We start from the raw sequence: 18,374 nt of genomic DNA, 5'->3' as shown, positions 1-18,374 counted from the left end.
AGGTGCATCCTGTTTCCATTGATCATCCTTGAGATGTTTCTACAACTGTGGTAAATTCAATTGATTGGGCATGATTTGGAAAGGCACACACCTGTCTATATAAGGTCCCACAGTTGACAGTGCATGTCAGAGCAGAAACCAAGCCATGAGGTCGAAGGAATTGTCCATAGAGCTCAGAGACAGGATTGTGTCGAGGCACAGATCTGGGAAAGGGTCCCGAAAAATATTTGCAGCATTGAAGGTCCCCAAGAACACGGTGGGCTCCATCATTCTTAAATGGAAGAAGTTTGGAACCATCAAGACTCTCTCTAGAGCTGGATGTTTGCCAAAAGGCACCTAAAAGGATGCAGACCATGAGAAACAAGATTTTCTGGTGTGATGAAACCAAGATTGAACTCTTTGGCCTGAATGCCAAGCATCACATCTGGAGGAAACCTGGCAGCATCCCTACAGTGAAGCATGGTGGTGGCAGCATCATGCTGTGGGGATTTCTTTAGCAGTAGGGACTGGGAGACTAGTCAGGATCAAAGGAAAGATGAACGGAGCAAAGTACAGAGAGATCTTTGATGAAAACCTGCTCCAGAGAGATCAGGACCTCTGACTGAGGCGAAGGTTTACCTTTGAATAGGACAACAACTCTAAGCACAAAGCCAAGGAGTGGCTTCGGGGCAAGTGTCTGAATGTCCTTGAGTGGCCCAGCCAGAGCCCAGACTTGAACCCTCTGGAGAGTCCTGAAAATAGCTGTGCAGCGATGCTCCCCATCCAACCTGACAGAGCTTGAGAGGATCTGCAGAGAAGAATGGGAGAAACTCCCCAAATATAGGTGTACCAAGCTTATAGCGTTATACCCAAGAAGACTCAAGGCTGTAATTGCTACAAAAGTACTGAGTAAAGGGTCTGAATACTTATGTGAATGTGATATTTCCGTTTTGTATTTGTAATAAGTTTGCAAACATTTCTAAAAACCTGTTTTGATTTTCTCATTATGGGGTACTGTGTGCAGATTGATGAGGGAAAAAAAACAATTGAATACATTTTAGAATAAGGCAGTAACGGAACAAAATGTCCAGTGGTCTGAATACTTTTCAAATGAACTGTATGTCATTCCTTCATGGTGATGTTTGTGATTGAAATCCTCCATCTTCTCTGGTCTTCCTGGTGCTCTGGGCCACTTGTCTCTCGTCCCTGGGAGCTTTTTAAACTGTTTCAACGCAAAACATTGCTGGGGCTTTTAAAACAAAAGCTTAGAGAAACTGACAGATTCCAGCTGAGCAGTGCTTTGGATTTATGGGATAAATCATATTGGTGTTACAGACAGTTGATGTTGTGAAGCTTTGTGTTCTTCACTTGGATGTTTGAGTGTGATCTGCCTTTAATTCAAACCACAAAAATAACATCATAAAATCTACACTGCAGGGATAGTGTTTCTTCAAAGTGCAAAAGTCTACGTTCTGGTTGGTTCCCCTTCCTGTTCTCTATTAAAAGATGATGGTATTGACGCCTCTTGTCAAACAATGTCTGTTTCTTTTCAACTTCCCTGAGTATAAAGAGAGTAGTGAATAGTGCTGTAACCATCACACCATTCAAGGGCCTCAATGCCACTGTTATGATAGGCGTGTACAAAAATGCATTTGTTCATTCAATCAAACTAGAGTACAGGCCCATCACAGGAAGTATTCACTATTGTAACACATCATAGAAGCACAATACATCCGTCCCACTTCCCTGATTGGCTGCTTGCCCAAACAAAAGAGGTTGGCACACTGGTTTGAGGCGTGTGACGGATCACTTTTAAGGTCAGAAGTGTGTGTGTGTGTGTGTGTGTGTGTGTGTGTGTGTGTGTGTGTGTGTGTGTGTGTGTGTGTGTGTGTGTGCGCGCGCGCGCATGCGCATGTCGTGCGTACTAGAGCATTGCACATACCATAGAGTCATAGAGACTTTGTGGGTGCAGCATGCTGGTTTCGGTAACTGGCTCTTCATCGTTTATGTTGATAAGGCAGCTGTAGTTCTTGATTAACATGCACTGTGGTTTCTGCTGGTGAATCATATGTTCCATTAATTATCTTTAGAGCCAGAAAAACATCCAGGTCACTGATAGATATATGAGTGTCTGGTTGATGACATTTGACTGATTTCTACAGATTCCCTTATCAGGAATGAATATGAATATTTGGTTTCTGGGCCCGTATTCACAAAGCATCTCAGAGTAGGAGTGCTGATCTAGGATCAGGTCTCCCCTGTCAATATAATCCTATTAATTGTCATCTAAAATGCCATACTGATGCTAGATCAGCACAATGATTCTTCATTCTACAGATCTCACAAATCTCGATAGCATAAATCTAGATCAGTTTGTATTCCCGATGGCCTTCACCTAAAGTAAGTATACATGTATTATTCAATGTGCCTTTGCACTCCAAAATCATATAGGCACCTTACCTTACCACTTCAAGAAGGTATTATACTGTTGTGATGTTATCGAACCATCATGAACATAACTTATTCTGATGCAGGGACCATAAACCCAGATATCTAACAAAGGAGTCTCTATATGTTATATATCACTAACCATATCACTGAGAACATTCCTCGCATCATGAGGGAAGCCTTTCCCATCGGCCAAAACAATGCTTATCTGATTGTCTTATACAAGCTATTTTTGTGAATACCGATTTAAATTGGTGGTGTCAATGAGTCCTAGCCACATCACCCCAGATAATTAAGGTGGGCAAGATAAGTTAGTATGCCAACATGAACCTCATGAACCATGTCATAGAAGGATGGATTTTTTATTCCAACCAGATCCACATACCATAGATTAAAATTCCAATCAAATACCCCATTACAAGTATATAAGCACGTTTTGACTATTGGCCTATTGAAAATAAATGTGTTTTGTTGTGTTTTTATTTATTTTTAAATAGTAATTAGATACTTGTCCATTTCATGAAGGTGTGTTGGAGGTTATAGACCAAGAAAAATGGTGACAAACTATGTGAAGTTTTATTCATCCCTCTCTTTCATTTCCTTTGCCCCCAACTGTCTCGTTATAAAAAAGGTCAGCACACACAGTTAAAATATACAGTGTATAATTTTATAGGTTTTTCACCAACAGGGCTTCTGGTGCAGGCGTCTGGGACCAGTCTGGGACGGGGGCTCGAGACTACAATGCGCAGCGCGCACGTACAGATCAGTTTCAGTCTTTGTCAGTTCTGAATGGGGGCGGAGGAAGTAAACCCATTAGAATCCTATAAAAAGAAAGTATCCGAGATCATAAAATATCAGGCTGCCGCACTAAGCATTCACTTACTGCCAGAGAGACAGACTGGAAGTCGCTTGTCAAGTTTCACCCTGACCTTGTGAGTGTCAGCAATTTTTTATTCATTGAAGCTCATCATTTTGATTTGATTTTTAGATTGAGCTATTGGTGTTGTTATAAAAGTGGCATTTCTGTCGATGGCAATAACCCGTTTCCTTTTCTGATTCGTTGAAAAGAGAACACTTACCGTTATTGACTTTATTCGCAAGCGGTCAATTTAACACATGGACACAGTGTAACAGAGCGCGCGTTTCTGTGATACCTTTATGCGTAATTGGCTAGGCCCGGGTCGTCCGCTTTATCCTATTCGAATCCGTTTTAATTTTTTTGGCAACATTTCTAAACAATTGTTTCCCAAGGATGCTCGTCCTGACTCGGAATAGATTCTGGTGTGTTTTCGTGCTGCTTGTCGCGGCCTTGAGGATGGGAGAGTCGCAGAGAGCAGAGCGCTCCAAGCCAAACTCCATCAAAGCGGCTCTGTTGGGAGAGCCCACGCCGGCCACGAACCGTTCAGCCACCATCCAACCCGGGATCACCAAGAAAGGCAACATCCTTGCGCAGGTAATCGCATCGTTCTCTTTTGATTTACACACACATTACTGTAGTTATGATTTGATTGTAACAACTTTTGGCGAGGACATTGGTAATAATTGACTGTTTTCATGTTTTGAATCATCGTATTGGTATAAGTATTTTAGATGTCCCCGTTTTGCATTTAAATGGCTGGTTACAACTGTTCCAATACATGCGTTGTTGCTTTACGCAAGCCCCCAAACGTTGCGCGTGGTGCCCAACTGAAGCCCCCAAACATTGCGCGTGGTGCCGAACTGAAGCCCCCAAACATTGCGTGTGGTGCCCAACTGCCCATGGACATTTTTTGACGAGAACTAAAATAGCGGTATCAGCCCCAATATCATTAAAACTTCTCTCATGTGTGAATCGTTATTGGAAATGACAGGGATTGGACCCCTCATAAACCTTAATTGCATCTCAGACCTTGACGCCACTGTCGGGTCCAACATGCTTCCAAGGCAAATCATTAACATGATCAGTAGAAATGTGAGAGAAAGTAAGTTAACACCGGGGATTATTTTCTGTCTGGTTCTTAATGTCATTAAACCGCTCCAGACGGAACTGTGGGCTGAGAGTGAAGGATACTCTTACCGACCACTTAATATGCACTCCAAGTGTTATCAGTTCCTGCTGTTTCAACACAGTGTGGAATTAGCCTGGCTGTCTGTATAAGCAGCCAGGCTAAAGTAAAAGCCTCGGGGTAAAGAGCTACACAGTGGTGGAAAAAGTAACCAATTTTCATACTTGACTAAAAGTCTGGATACCTTAATAGAAAATGACTAAAGTAAAAGTGAATGTCACCCAGTAAAATAGTACTTGAGCAAAAGTCTAAAAGTATTTCAATTGAAATATAATTACGTTTCAAAAGTAAATGTAATTGCAAAAATATACTTATGTAAAAGTATAAATAATTTCAAATTCATTATATTAAGCAAACCAGACGGTGCAACTTAAATGTTTTTAAAGTATGGATAACAAGGGGCACATCCAAATACCCCAACATAATTTACAAACGAAGCATATGTGTTTAGTGAGTCCGCCAGACCAGCAGCAGTAGGGATGACCAGGGATGTTCTCTTGATAAGTCCGTGAATTGAATCAGTTTCAAGTCCTGCTAAGCATTCAAAATGTAACGAGTACTTTTTGGTGTCAGAGAAAAGGTATGGAGTACAAAGTACATTGTTTTCTTTAGGAATGTAGTGAAGTAAAAGTTGACAAAAATATAAATAGTAAAGTACAGATATCCCCCAAAATACTTAAATAGTACTTTAAAGTATTTTTCTTAAGTACTTTATACCACTGGAGCTACGCTATAGTTTGGTTCATGTGTGAATTATAAAAAAGCATTCTACCTAATTAGTTCTCCAATTGTTTTATTGAAACTGGATCTCAGGTGCCATAGAGTATGTTTAGGTATATAATGTGTTCATACTGTATGTTTAGGTATATAATGTGTTCATACAGTATGTTTAGGTGTATAATGTGTTCATACAGTATGTTTAGGTATATAATGTGTTCATACTGTATGTTTAGGTATATAATGTGTTCATACAGTATGTTTAGGTGTATAATGTGTTCATACAGTATGTTTAGGTATATAATGTGTTCATACTGTATGTTTAGGTATATAATGTGTTCATACTGTATGTTTAGGTATATAATGTGTTCATACTGTATGTTTAGGTATATAATGTGCTCATACTGTATGTTTAGGTATATAATGTGTTCATACAGTATGTTTAGGTATATAATGTGTTCATACTGTATGTTTAGGTGTATAATGTGTTCATACAGTATGTTTAGGTATATAATGTGTTCATACAGTATGTTTAGGTATATAATGTGTTCATACTGTATGTTTAGGTATATAATGTGTTCATACAGTATGTTTAGGTATATAATGTGTTCATACTGTATGTTTAGGTATATAATGTGTTCATACTGTATGTTTAGGTATATCATGTGTTCATACTGTATGTTTAGGTATATAATGTGTTCATACAGTATGTTTAGGTGTATAATGTGTTCATACAGTATGTTTAGGTATATAATGTGTTCATACAGTATGTTTAGGTGTATAATGTGTTCATACAGTATGTTTAGGTATATAATGTGTTCATACAGTATGTTTAGGTATATAATGTGTTCATACTGTATGTTTAGGTATATAATGTGTTCATACAGTATGTTTAGGTATATAATGTGTTCATACTGTATGTTTAGGTATATAATGTGTTCATACAGTATGTTTAGGTATATAATGTGTTCATACAGTATGTTTAGGTATATAATGTGTTCATACAGTATGTTTAGGTATATAATGTGTTCATACAGTATGTTTAGGTATATAATGTGTTCATACAGTATGTTTAGGTGTATAATGTGTTCATACAGTATGTTTAGGTATATAATGTGTTCATACTGTATGTTTAGGTATATAATGTGTTCATACTGTATGTTTAGGTATATAATGTGTTCATACAGTATGTTTAGGTATATAATGTGTTCATACTGTATGTTTAGGTATATAATGTGTTCATACTGTATGTTTAGGTATATAATGTGTTCATACAGTATGTTTAGGTATATAATGTGTTCATACTGTATGTTTAGGTATATAATGTGTTCATACTGTATGTTTAGGTATATAATGTGTTCATACAGTATGTTTAGGTATATAATGTGTTCATACTGTATGTTTAGGTATATAATGTGTTCATACAGTATGTTTAGGTATATAATGTGTTCATACTGTATGTTTAGGTATATAATGTGTTCATACTGTATGTTTAGGTATATAATGTGTTCATACAGTATGTTTAGGTATATAATGTGTTCATACAGTATGTTTAGGTATATAATGTGTTCATACAGTATGTTTAGGTATATAATGTGTTCATACTGTATGTTTAGGTATATAATGTGTTCATATTTTGTAGGTGAAGTTAAATAAATAGGATACATATATAAATAGTTCCCTCCCTCCCTCCCTCCCTCCCTCCCTCCTCCCTCCCTCCCTCCCTCCCTCCCTCCCTCCCTCCCTCCCTCCCTCCCTCCCTCCCTCCCTCCCTCCCTCCCTCCCTCCCTCCCTCTCTCCCTCTCTCCCTCTCTCCCTCCCTCCCTCCCTCCCTCTCTCCCTCCCTCCCTCCCTCCCTCCCTCCCTCCCTCCCTCCCTCCCTCCCTCCCTCCCTCCCTCCCTCCCTCCCTCCCTCCCTCCCTCCCTCCCTCCCTCTCTCCCTCCCTCCCTCCCTCCCTCCCTCCCTCCCTCTCTCCCTCCCTCCCTCCCTCCCTCCCTCTGTACCCCACCTGCTGTCTCGACCTCTGAATGCTCGGGTATGAAAAGCCAACTGACATTTACTCCTGAGGTGCTGACCTGTTGCACCCTCTACAACCACTGTGATTATTATTTGACCCTGCTGGTCATCTTTGAACATTTGAAAATCTTGAAGAACAATCTGGCCTTAATGGCCATGTACTCTTATAATCTCCACTTGGCACAGCCAGAAGAGGTGTGGTTCCTCTCTAGGTTTCTTCCTAGGTTCTGGAATTTCTAGGGAGTTTTTCTTAAAGTAAATTAATATGAAAGTTGATCAAATTAGTTTAGATCTTTTTCTTTTCTTTTTTTCCCTTTGTTATCAAATGTAAAAGGCAACACTGTTTATGTGATTTCTGGCATCTTCTTGAACAGTAGATGGCGCCACATTTCTGTTTTCCCCTGCTATACATTTAAGCCAGCGTTTCACATAAAAAAAATTAAAAAAATTGATTCTCAGTTGATTCTCTTTGTCTTTTACAATCAAAGTGTTTATACCAGTGTAACTACTGGTTGGCTACAGTTTAGCTTTGGCTTGGACTAGTGTCTGCTGTAGGCTTATATAGGTCTCCAGAATGTCACTTGTAATGATACCAGTGAATGAAGTGGATATGCCTGTCTGTAGCGTGTGTGTGAGTGTGTGTGTGTGTGTGTGTATGGGGGGAGAGGGGGGGGGGGCACTGTAGTGTGGGAGCTACTGCTGAGAGCACTGTTCTGAGATCCTACCACTCAGACAGTGAGGATTAAAGGGAATAGCTTCAGTCTCTTCTGCGTAGTGGGAACCGTTCCAGCCACCAGAGCTGTGCCAGACCTCTGTTTAAATGTCTGCTTACAACTTTGCCATTGCAATAAACTGGAGTGGTTTGGATAGAATGGACCACTGGGGATGAGTGTGTGTATGTGTGGAGACCACCACCGTTCTGTTATAAGAGTGAAATGCCACGGCACATTTAGATGGCTAATGGTTTCAATGGGAGGTGGTGTGTCTCCCCGTCTCTCCTGTCTGCTAGAATGGTTTCCAGCCTTGTACCGTTACAGCCAGCACTCAACAACAGCCAGACATGAATCACGGGCCACAGGCTAAATCTATTGACCTGCTGTGTGGCATCTGAAGTGGTTGTTTATGATGTAAATCAAAGATAACGAACCTTGAAGTCTTCACAGGCTTTTAATTGGCAACGTGTGGCATCGATTTGTGATGGTTTATAGGAGCTTTTGTTATAGTGTGGATGATACTGAGCAGTCGACCATGCAAATAGTGGGTCATGGTGATTGCTTAGATTGCGACTGAAGGTCCTCACTAGCTTTTTATGGTAGATTATATACTCATAATGAACAATTTACTCTATAGAGAATGGCCTGACTCTGAAATGAACCTGCCTTGATTTTTTGATTTGCATGGGATGGGGCAGAGACATGGGGTGGGTCAGAGACATGCGGTGGGTCAGAGACATGGGGCGGGTCAGAGACATGGGGCGGGTCAGAGACATGGGGTGGGTCAGAGACATGGGGTGGGCCAGAGACATGGGGTGGGTCAGAGACATGCGGTGGGTCAGAGACATGCGGTGGGTCAGAGACATGGGGTGGGTCAGAGACATGGGGCGGGTCAGAGACATGGGGCGGGTCAGAGACATGGAGTGGGTCAGAGACATGGGGTGGGTAAGAGACATGGGGTGGGTCAGAGCTGCGTGGGGGGCATCAGTGGAAAGCGGTGGTGCGAAACCTCAAATATTATAACCAATCTCTTCTGGCGGAACCTTGTGTTTCTCTACCGTGTAGATTAATGAAGAAGTTGGCGTAATGTTGAGGTTGCTATAATTCGTGAGGAAGCGTTGGCAGAACATTACACCTTCCTCCATAGAGGCAGTGGATCAGGACATGAGTGATCGTCCGCTTGGAACACTTCTAAACTTCACAGTTTGAGAGACTATCGCCATAATTCACCATTACATCCATTTAGTCCCTTTCCCACATTTCTCCCTCAGATTCCTCCAACAGCAGACCTCCTCAAAAGAAGGGTGTTCATTTTTATACAGCATTATTCAGGCTGTTGAAATGTATTCCTTCTGGTCCTCCAATCCTCCGACATGAAAGGATATGAGAAAGATTGCAACATAAGCTCTCAATAAATCACCCCCACTGGCTCACTTTCAAAAGTCACAAATTAGAGACGGGGAGTTGGGGAGGGGAGCACGGCGGCCACCCAGAGAAGCCTGCAGGAAACCGGGGTGTAATTTGGTGTTTAAATTGTCAGATTAGTAAAGTTGGGCTCTATCCAACATGTCAAAGCTATTGGTGGATCTATATAGGAAGTACCATGACAGACTCATTTGTTTTTGTTTCCCTCGGCTGTTGACAAAGTTTTGTACTGACTTTGCCGCTCTCCGCTCTAGCTGACTATAAATGTCACATGAATCACTTTGCGCTCCAACCTCAATGTCAGGTTGTGACTGTCCCAAGTGATTCAATCATTACAATTAAGACAAGCTGCATGAGTGTGTGGCTCCACCCCCTTTCCCCCCTCACATTGACTTGACTTGAGTGAAACCAAACCGAAGTAACACAAAGTAAAAGGCCCTCTTGACTGGGAGATGTTCAGACCCGATGCTCCTGGGTGGCCCCTGGTTCCCAGTAAGTTAGAGAACCAGTATGGATGGTATGGGCAGGGAACGTTCACCACCCTAACCTCTGAACCCACAAGGGGAAGTGGAGGCATGCGTACAGTAAAAGTGGTTGGCTGTTCCTACCAGTGCCTGGACATCCATACAGTTTTAAGTAGTCTTAAAACTGTGTTTAATTCAACACAGAGATTATTTTAACAAGCCAGGACCGAATCGCTTAGGCTCCCCCAGTAAAAGTTGAGCGCTAGGTCCCCTCTCTCCCCCCCTCTCACCCCGCCAGTACCCCTCCCTACCCCCTCCAGGGTTAAGTAACTGTTTAGTGATCTTAACGATCTGAGAGGGGGAAACAAAGCAGGCCGAGGTGTGAGTGCTTGTTAGCGCTAGGTAGCCGCCGTCAAGGCTCCGTCTCCTCCGTCTCAGGGGTCCAGCGGGTCTCCTTGCTGTCTCTCACCCCTCCAGTCAGGGGGGCCCAGTGGGTCTCCTGGCTGTCTCTCACCCCTCCAGTCAGCAGGCCCTGGGGGGCGAGTGTGGGCCCCAGATGGGCCATAATGGGTATCAGGGGCCCTAGCAGGCCAGCAGAGTATCCTGAGGGGAATTCATTTCACTTACCTTTGTACTTAGACCTGTTAATGAGAGTCAGGAGACACAGAGCCCTTCTCTATCCACAGGCTAACACCTCACTGAGCTACACCCAGCTCTGACTGGGGTTTCCGGCTCAGTCATGTGCCCTTCTTTTGATCGCTGGTGTAGGGCCAATACGGTTCTGAGTGTATTTAAAGAGTTAGGACATTGAGGTTTCTGCATTATGATACGTTTCCATGACACTTTAACATTCTACGCTGAGTGTACAAAACATTAAGAACACTTGCTCTTTTCATGACCAGGGGAATCCAGGTGGAAGCTTTGATCCCTTATTGAATCTACTTCAACCAGTGTAGACGAAGGGGAGGAGACAGGTTCATGAAGGATTGTTAAGCATTGAGACAATTGAGACATGGATTGTGAATATGTGCCGTTAATGGGAAGATAAAAGATTGAAGTGCCTTTGAACGGGGTATGGTACAGTAGTAGGTGCCAGGCGCGCCAATTTCAGTCAAAAACAGTGACGCAGCTGGGTTTTTAATGTAGAACAGTTTCCCGTGTGTACCAAGAATGGTCCACCACCCAAAGGACATCCATCCAACTTGACACAACTTTGGGAAGCATTGGAGTCAACATGGGCCAGCATCCCTGTGGAACGCTTCTCCACACCTTGTAGAGTCCGTGCCCTGACGAATTGAGGCTGCTCTGAGGGCAGACGGTGTTCCTAATGTTTTGTATAGTCAGTGTACGGCAGCCATGTTATCTCTCCTTTAACATTACATGGGGAATATTTAAACACATTGATGTAACTGAATGTCGGGAATTAGAACAATATAGAAAATGTTCCAAGTTGACCCACAACTCTCTAAATTCAGCACATGGCTCTGGTGTAGCCTATAGGGAGACTCTGTCACCAGAGTCACAGACCGATACAATCCACGATTTAACCCATCAAAGACCTGTGTTTTCAGTGACGAAAGAGCCAAAGTTGTATTGTTAAGGTTCTTTTTGTGTTTTATGCCCCTGTCCCTTTGTTATCTGATACTGTGAGACTGTCTCTCCTTAGAGGGACGAGGACGTTTGTTTACTTGGTGACATAGTTTATTAGACTCAGTGAGGCTCAGTGCTGCTGACCATGATTACCAATCACACTTTCAGGTTTCCATGCTTGATTATCCAAGGTCAAGTTCAATTGCCCTCGAAGTTCTCGTAACAGTGTGTGTGTGTTTATTACTGTTATAACGCCATTCTTTTAATCTTCTTAAGTGAATAGTGAGCAGAGCTCGCCTTTCTAACCAGACGTTGTTTGAACAGTGTGAATATACATTTAGACAGTTGGCTAAGTGACAGAATCTTATGTGTCACAGTTGCCCTGAAGGACAGTAGCTGCCTCATCTGCCGTGACTAGACTTGAGGTAAATAACACGCCACTAACGTTGTGTTGTGGTCTTATGAACATGTGTTACACTCCTATCATATTATGATATCAGTCCTTAGGAATGACTGATGCTGGGTAAATACAGGCAAATACAGAGTAAAGGACAGGTTCAAAGACTCATGTATCCTGGAGTAAAACTGGTGTATGCTGGAGATTACTCCCTCCCTCCCTCCCTCCCTTTACCTTCAAAGCCCAGGCCACTTATAACACCACGAGAGCAGCACGAGACAGGACTGGGGAGTCAGGGGCCTTCCCTCATCGCTCTGCGTCTGTCTCCCTCTTTATGGTCTAGCCTGCATGAGAGGTACACAGCCCACTTCCTCTAACAGGGATAGCCTCTTGCTTTCATGTGATATGGTGCGTCTAGGGGAAATAGGGGATCGGGAGCGGCGGCGGCAAACAAAAAGGGGCCAATAAAGTGAGCTAGTGGAGTCGTGATCAAATGAGACGCATCCAAACGAAACCGCCGCCTCCCCTCAGAGGACCGTGGCGTCAATGAGGTGTTTTGAAACATGGCAAGATAAAGTGAGATTATCGGTCATTGGATTTCAAAGGGCTCCTGTGAAATGATGGAGGCTTGATGGAAGAGGTGAGGGAGGAAGGGGAGGATGGTGAGGGGAGGGAGGAGGCCCTTCCTACAGCAGAGTACAGTACAGCTCCACTGTAATCAATCCTAGACTGCTTAGCCAGGAACCACCTGCTAAAAATCTGAGAGACTGTATAGGGTACTGTAGGGCCAAGATATTTCTCTTCACATTTCAAGATTAAAGGCTGTTTGTCAACATCAGAACAGAGCTACACACTTTCCTGTGGTGTTGATCTCATTGGTCAATGCTTCAGAGCATAGTGGGGTTAACCAAGTCTTATTTCTTCTTCTCGTAGGGCTAGTTAATTGTTCGTGGGCAGCAGAGTTGCCAACGACCGGATGCATCCAGTTTTCAGGGATACAACCTAGCTTCCTTTTCCGCTGAAGACCGGATGTGGGAACTTCGCTCTGGCGTTTTCTTTTATGCCTGCTACATTAGGTTATGGGCAGCCACAGGCCTAAACTGATACCACTGAACTTGAGAACATGAACATGATCTGAAACTCTTGGCTATGATGATGTCATTGTGGACATAGGCTAGCATGTAAAATACCCTGTTAGCTCTACATTACATTCGCCTCGCTTCACTGCAGGAGAAATTGGGCACAAGCCCAGTTCAGAAACATGAAGCTATAAGGTCAACCTTTTATGTTAGGAAGGACTTGTTTTTCCAAGACTTATCAAGACATTTCCAATTATTATTATGATTATTATTATTGCTTAATGGTTTCACTTCCAAGAAGGTATTATTGTTTAATGGTTATTAATCCTAATTAATACCTTTTGGAAATGTCTTTATAAGTCTTGGAAAAGCAAGTCCTTCTATAACAACTGTGGCACCATTTAGGATCTCACCGTGCTGCAACTTCTTCTTTTTCTGTTTGCTCTTATTTTCATTGTATTACTGGACGGACGTTTATTAGTCCCTACATGTGTTTTCAATGTGACAAACTCGACATTGCTCACACAAGGTCCAAATACCTCTAAGCCTGTTCAGTTTATTTAAGCACATGGATATTAAATAACATCTGATCTGAAGATATTGAGATATTCGGTTTTTGAGAGCTCGCTCCAACATGTGGTGTACATTTTGATCTAGCAACAAGGCCTGTTATGGTGACGTGACCCTTCTGAATCCTAATCCACGTTCATTATTGTGACTGTAATGATTTTATGTTCTAGTATTCACATGTTTATTATTCAATGTTTTGCAATGGTGGTCAGTTCTGATGCAGATCTGTCAGTTCAGCACCAGCCCGTCGTAGAGCAGCCCAAACAAGTTGCTATTACGTCAATCGAACATTGGACGGAGAAAACCTAAATAGGCTGTTTGTGGCACAGTACAGTGTCCCCTCTCACTCGACATGTTCAAAACACTCTCACGACACTATATCATCTGACTATCATATTATTTCATTTGAACTCGTTTGCCCTCATACTCGTGCGACACTGGACGATACCAGACGGTACGCCATGTGTAAAAAAACAAAAACAATCCCGTGGTTGTGTGTATTGCTCCATGCACTTGTTGTGGAAAAAGTGAGCCGGGTCCTTTCATTATGGCCGCCGTGTGGACTGCGGTTGAATGGTTGCTATGTTTATGGACACACTGCGGTTCTACCTCGGTCATCTCGGCTCACCTAAATCAATGTGTTCTGCAGACCCGGTTGGTGGCTGAGGACGGAAGGAAATCACATTGAATTGTTACCATGTTGCCATAGCTTCACCAGACTACGGCCTATGTCTCAGGCACTGTCTGAAATGGCATCCTATTGCCTAAATAGTCCACTTCTGACCAGGTGCCATTTCAGACGTACCCTCAGTGATCTGAGAGAATCAATCTGGGGAATTATGAGATGGAAAAGTAAGAAAAGAACCACGGATGCCAAATTCTTGCTTTTCAAATCCCCAGGTACCAAATTAGAACAACGGTTGGTCGCAAAACGGACTCCATAGCCAAGTGGTACTATTATCCAATGACTGCTTCATCGAACTATTTAGGCTTCTAAAAGCCACCTTGAGATAGAGTGAACCTTGACTTGTGTTTTTCTTGGGTGGGGATACAGTAATGGCTCCATTGTTTAGAGTATCTGAAGATATTCCTGGCCGTAGGCTGGCACGTAGAAGCTGAGCGAGAGGCGGCAGTTCCCCTTCTCTCTCTCTCTCTCTCTCTCTCTCTCTCTCTCTAGTCTAGGGACTGTTTTCCACCATTGGAAAAAGGTCTGGTTCTTCAGAAGGAATTCATACAGAACTCACTCTGCTAATCTGCTTACTGTCCTGAGCAATTTCTGTTGGACTTTTTAAAGCCGTCACATAAAAATGCCATGGGAGACAGGGAAATTAGTGACGGTTAGGAGAAGTAGTGGAGTCTAGGAATGGGGTTTATATGACTGTAAGTGGAACCAAAACCGTTTTCCGTCATGTCTGGTAACCATTACCGACAAAACATTATGTTTTTTATGATGCAATTATAAAAAACCGGCAACGTTATGGGTGACAGGTTTGTTGCTAGTTAGCCTGAGTTGAACCGCAGTGTCACTGTTCCCTAACTAATGACTGTACGTAACCTTATTAGTGACCTTAGTCCAATACCTAATGACCTTGTCCAGAGGTTTCAGACCACTTAGATGTTTGACTAACAGTCACATGCAGGGACCAGGGTTCGAGTCCCCGTCGGGGCCGCCACCCTAATAAACCCCAATATTATGAGTTGATTTATTATTTTTCAGTTCCCAGCCCATATGGGCTAACAAGACACTAATTGATACATACATGTGATCATTATCCATGACTCTGAATGTTTCTGTTTCGACATCTACAGGTGTACCCATGCAGCAGCGATAAGGAGTGCACTGTAGGAAGCTACTGCCACAGCCCTCAGCAAGCACCCTCCCGCTGTCTCACCTGCCGACGGAGGAAGAAGCGTTGCCATAGAGACGCCATGTGCTGCCCCAGCAACCGCTGCAGCAACTGTACGTTGTGTTGACGGACCTCTCTTACTTTTAAGTCAGCATGTCTGAAGTCGTGTGAAGTGAACACTTGTCAGCACACTACGTCTCTGTCACAAGCACATTCCTAACAGACAGACTGGATGGGTGTCAGGCAAGAGAGAGGGACTATCTAGTCCAGAGGACATTTAAATGGGGCGGCAGCTAGCCTAGTGGTTAGAGCGTTGGGCCAGTAACCCCAAAAGCTGCTAGATCGAATCCCCGAGCTGACAAAGTAGAAATCTGTCATTCTGCCCCTGAACACGGCACTGTTACTAGGCCGTCATTGTAAATAAGAATTTGTTTTTAACTGACTTGCCTAGTTAAATAAAGGTTAAGTATAAAATGACGGAGCAATTACATTTAAACCATATTGAACACATGCTTTCTACCCATAGGTCAGCACTGAATGCTCCTCTCTCTCCGCTCTGTGTCCTCTGAGAGATGAACAGCAATAGACATGAATGATAACCATATGTGCCAGTCACTGGGTAGCTGTAATGGCAATATGATCCCTAATAACACAACTGTCGTTGACCAACCTGAACAGAAATTCATATAGAAGACGGAATATATGACAATGTATCTATCAAACCCTGGCTTGTCTTTAGCTGTAATGATATCAATCAATCATTATTATGTGGTGGTTGAACTCACCTCTAACCTCTCTCTCTCCACTGGCCGTATCCATGTAGATATCTGTGTCCCTATCTCGGAGAGCGTCCTCTCACCTCACATCTCAGCCTTGGACGACCACAACAAGCTCTCCACCAAGGACAGCACTGTCGACTGGAAGAAGAGTGGGAAAGCAGCGCAGGCCAAACACTCTGTTAAAGGTAGCCATTTCACCTACTTGTTATACAGCTGTAAACAGACCAGGGTTTAAATAGTATTTGAAATCTGCTTAAAATGCGTTGAGTGTTGGATTGAGATTGCCTGGAGAGATGGGTGGGGTTTGTACTTTTGAAACTACTCCATTGGTTCCATTGCACCAGGCAAGCTTAGTCAAGCACAGCTATAGTATTTGAAAGATCTTCGATACCGGTTGAACCCAGGTCTGAAGACCGCCTCTCGGCCTGGCCTGGGAGAAGATATACAGTCATACGAAGGGATCTCTGTTTCCTTTTCCGATTTCGCAATATCTCTCGCTGCTCCTGGTCCACGGTGCTGAATCTCTGTTGTCCCTGTTCTCTGTTACTTGTCTGCAGTCACACGAAGTTAAAGAGACGCCAGTCCGCAAACGACCGCTAGAATTACCCGCTAGCTCGTATATCAGCTGCGAACCTCAGAGACCACGGCTCAGCATGGGGGCCTGGCTGAGAGAAACCAAACCACAGTGGCCCCTTGCTGTTCCCCACGACACCTACATAAACCAGGCATACAAACACTCTCGCTGACAGCACCATGCTGTCTCATATACATTTGTGAAACCACAGAATGTAGAGTTGGCGAGGTTCGTAGTGGTATTAATAACTGGAGTTATTATTCAACAAGTGAAGTAGGCCTACACTTCGTATAAGCAGTGTTGTTGTCAATAAAGTTCTACCTCTAATGAGACACCTTAATGGCAGTGCAATAAATGCCCTCTGGAGAAACGAATAGCCGCAATGCTAAAATTCCAGGATAAAAAGGGTGCAGTATTTCAGGTCATTTGAGTAAACGCTAGGCCTATTCACTTTTTCATTTGCGTCTGACTCTCGTCTTGCTTCGCCTCTGCAACTCTATTGCAGTGACTTTGGAGGGAGAGTCGAGAGATCAACACAACATATTAAACATTCCATTCAGCAGAGCACTGAGTGGGAACTTCATGTTGTTGATTGGAACTTCATTTGGAAACAAACCCCTTACAAGAAACAGAGGTTTTTGCCATGAGTTACAGGACGGCTGGTTGTGTCGAAAAAGCCCCTCTGGCACAGGGGAATCTGGGTTGTTTCACAGAAAACTTGCATGACTAAATAACATGGATCATAAATATTTGTCATACTAATTACATCCTTTGAAGACTATATAAACCTGCAAAATAAAACCTCCTGCCAAGAACATCAAGGTTTCTACCCGAAGTTGGTTAATTTAGTTGATAAATCTAAGGACATTTCCAGTCCACTAATATACTAACCCTGTAATGTCATTTGAATTGAGATGAAAGAGAAGCCAGAGGTATGTTTTGAGCTCCTTTCCTATGGAAGTCAAAACAAAGATAATGGGCATTTCCTGTGGTTTAGTAGTAGGGGGATTTCCCTGTAGAGTGTACTGTACATTTCACATGTAAGAGCATGATAACTCTCTACATATTGATGAAATGGCCATGAATTGTCCATGCTCTAAACCAGGGGTTTCCCAAACCTGGTTCTGCCACCACCTCTTGGTGCACGTTTTGGTTTTTGCCCAGCACATCACAGCTCATTCAAATCATCAAAGCTTGATGATGAGTTGGTTATTTATTTGCTCCTTTGCACTCCATTATTGTATTTCTACTTTGCACATTCTTCCATTGCAAATCTACCATTCCAGGTGTTTACTTGCTATATTGTATTTACTTCGCCACCATGGCCTTTTTTTTTGCCTTCACCACCCTTATCTCACCTCATTTGCTCACATCGTATATAGACTTGTTTCTACTGTATTATTGACTGTATGTTTGTTTTACTCCATGTGTAACTCTGTGTTGTTTGTGTCACACTGCTTTGCTTTATCTTGGCCAGGTCGCAATTGTAAATGAGAACTTGTCTCAACTGCCTACCTGGTTTAATAAAGGTGGAAAAAAAAGCTGTGTAGTGCTAGGGTTTGGAAAACTGCTCCAAACACACATAGATTCAATGTTTTACATTACATAGTCTAGAACAGGGATGGGCAACTTTGATGGTGGTGGGGGCCACAAAAAAAATCTGAATTCATCATGAGGGGCCGTAGTTGCTCCACCCATCAATGGGGGCCCCCTGGGCTCTAATTCGACCT

General features: G+C 42.9%; 1 protein-coding gene across 1 annotated transcript; it reads left to right on the top strand.

Annotated features, from left to right (window-relative positions):
- The first annotated feature begins 3,296 nt into the window (after nt 1-3,296).
- Nucleotides 3,297-17,010, top strand: LOC116363889 (dickkopf-related protein 2-like). The gene is made up of 3 exons (XM_031817231.1): nt 3,297-3,880; nt 15,254-15,404; nt 16,115-17,010. Exons 1-3 carry the CDS (start codon nt 3,680-3,682, stop codon nt 16,303-16,305), a joined length of 543 nt encoding a protein of 180 aa, XP_031673091.1. The 5' UTR covers nt 3,297-3,679; the 3' UTR covers nt 16,306-17,010.
- The last annotated feature ends 1,364 nt before the right edge of the window (nt 17,011-18,374 follow it).

This window comes from Oncorhynchus kisutch, unplaced genomic scaffold (genome assembly GCF_002021735.2).
Source record: "Oncorhynchus kisutch isolate 150728-3 unplaced genomic scaffold, Okis_V2 scaffold961, whole genome shotgun sequence".
Classification (NCBI taxonomy): Eukaryota; Metazoa; Chordata; class Actinopteri; order Salmoniformes; family Salmonidae; genus Oncorhynchus; species Oncorhynchus kisutch.
This window is presented reverse-complemented; position numbering and strand designations above follow the sequence as displayed.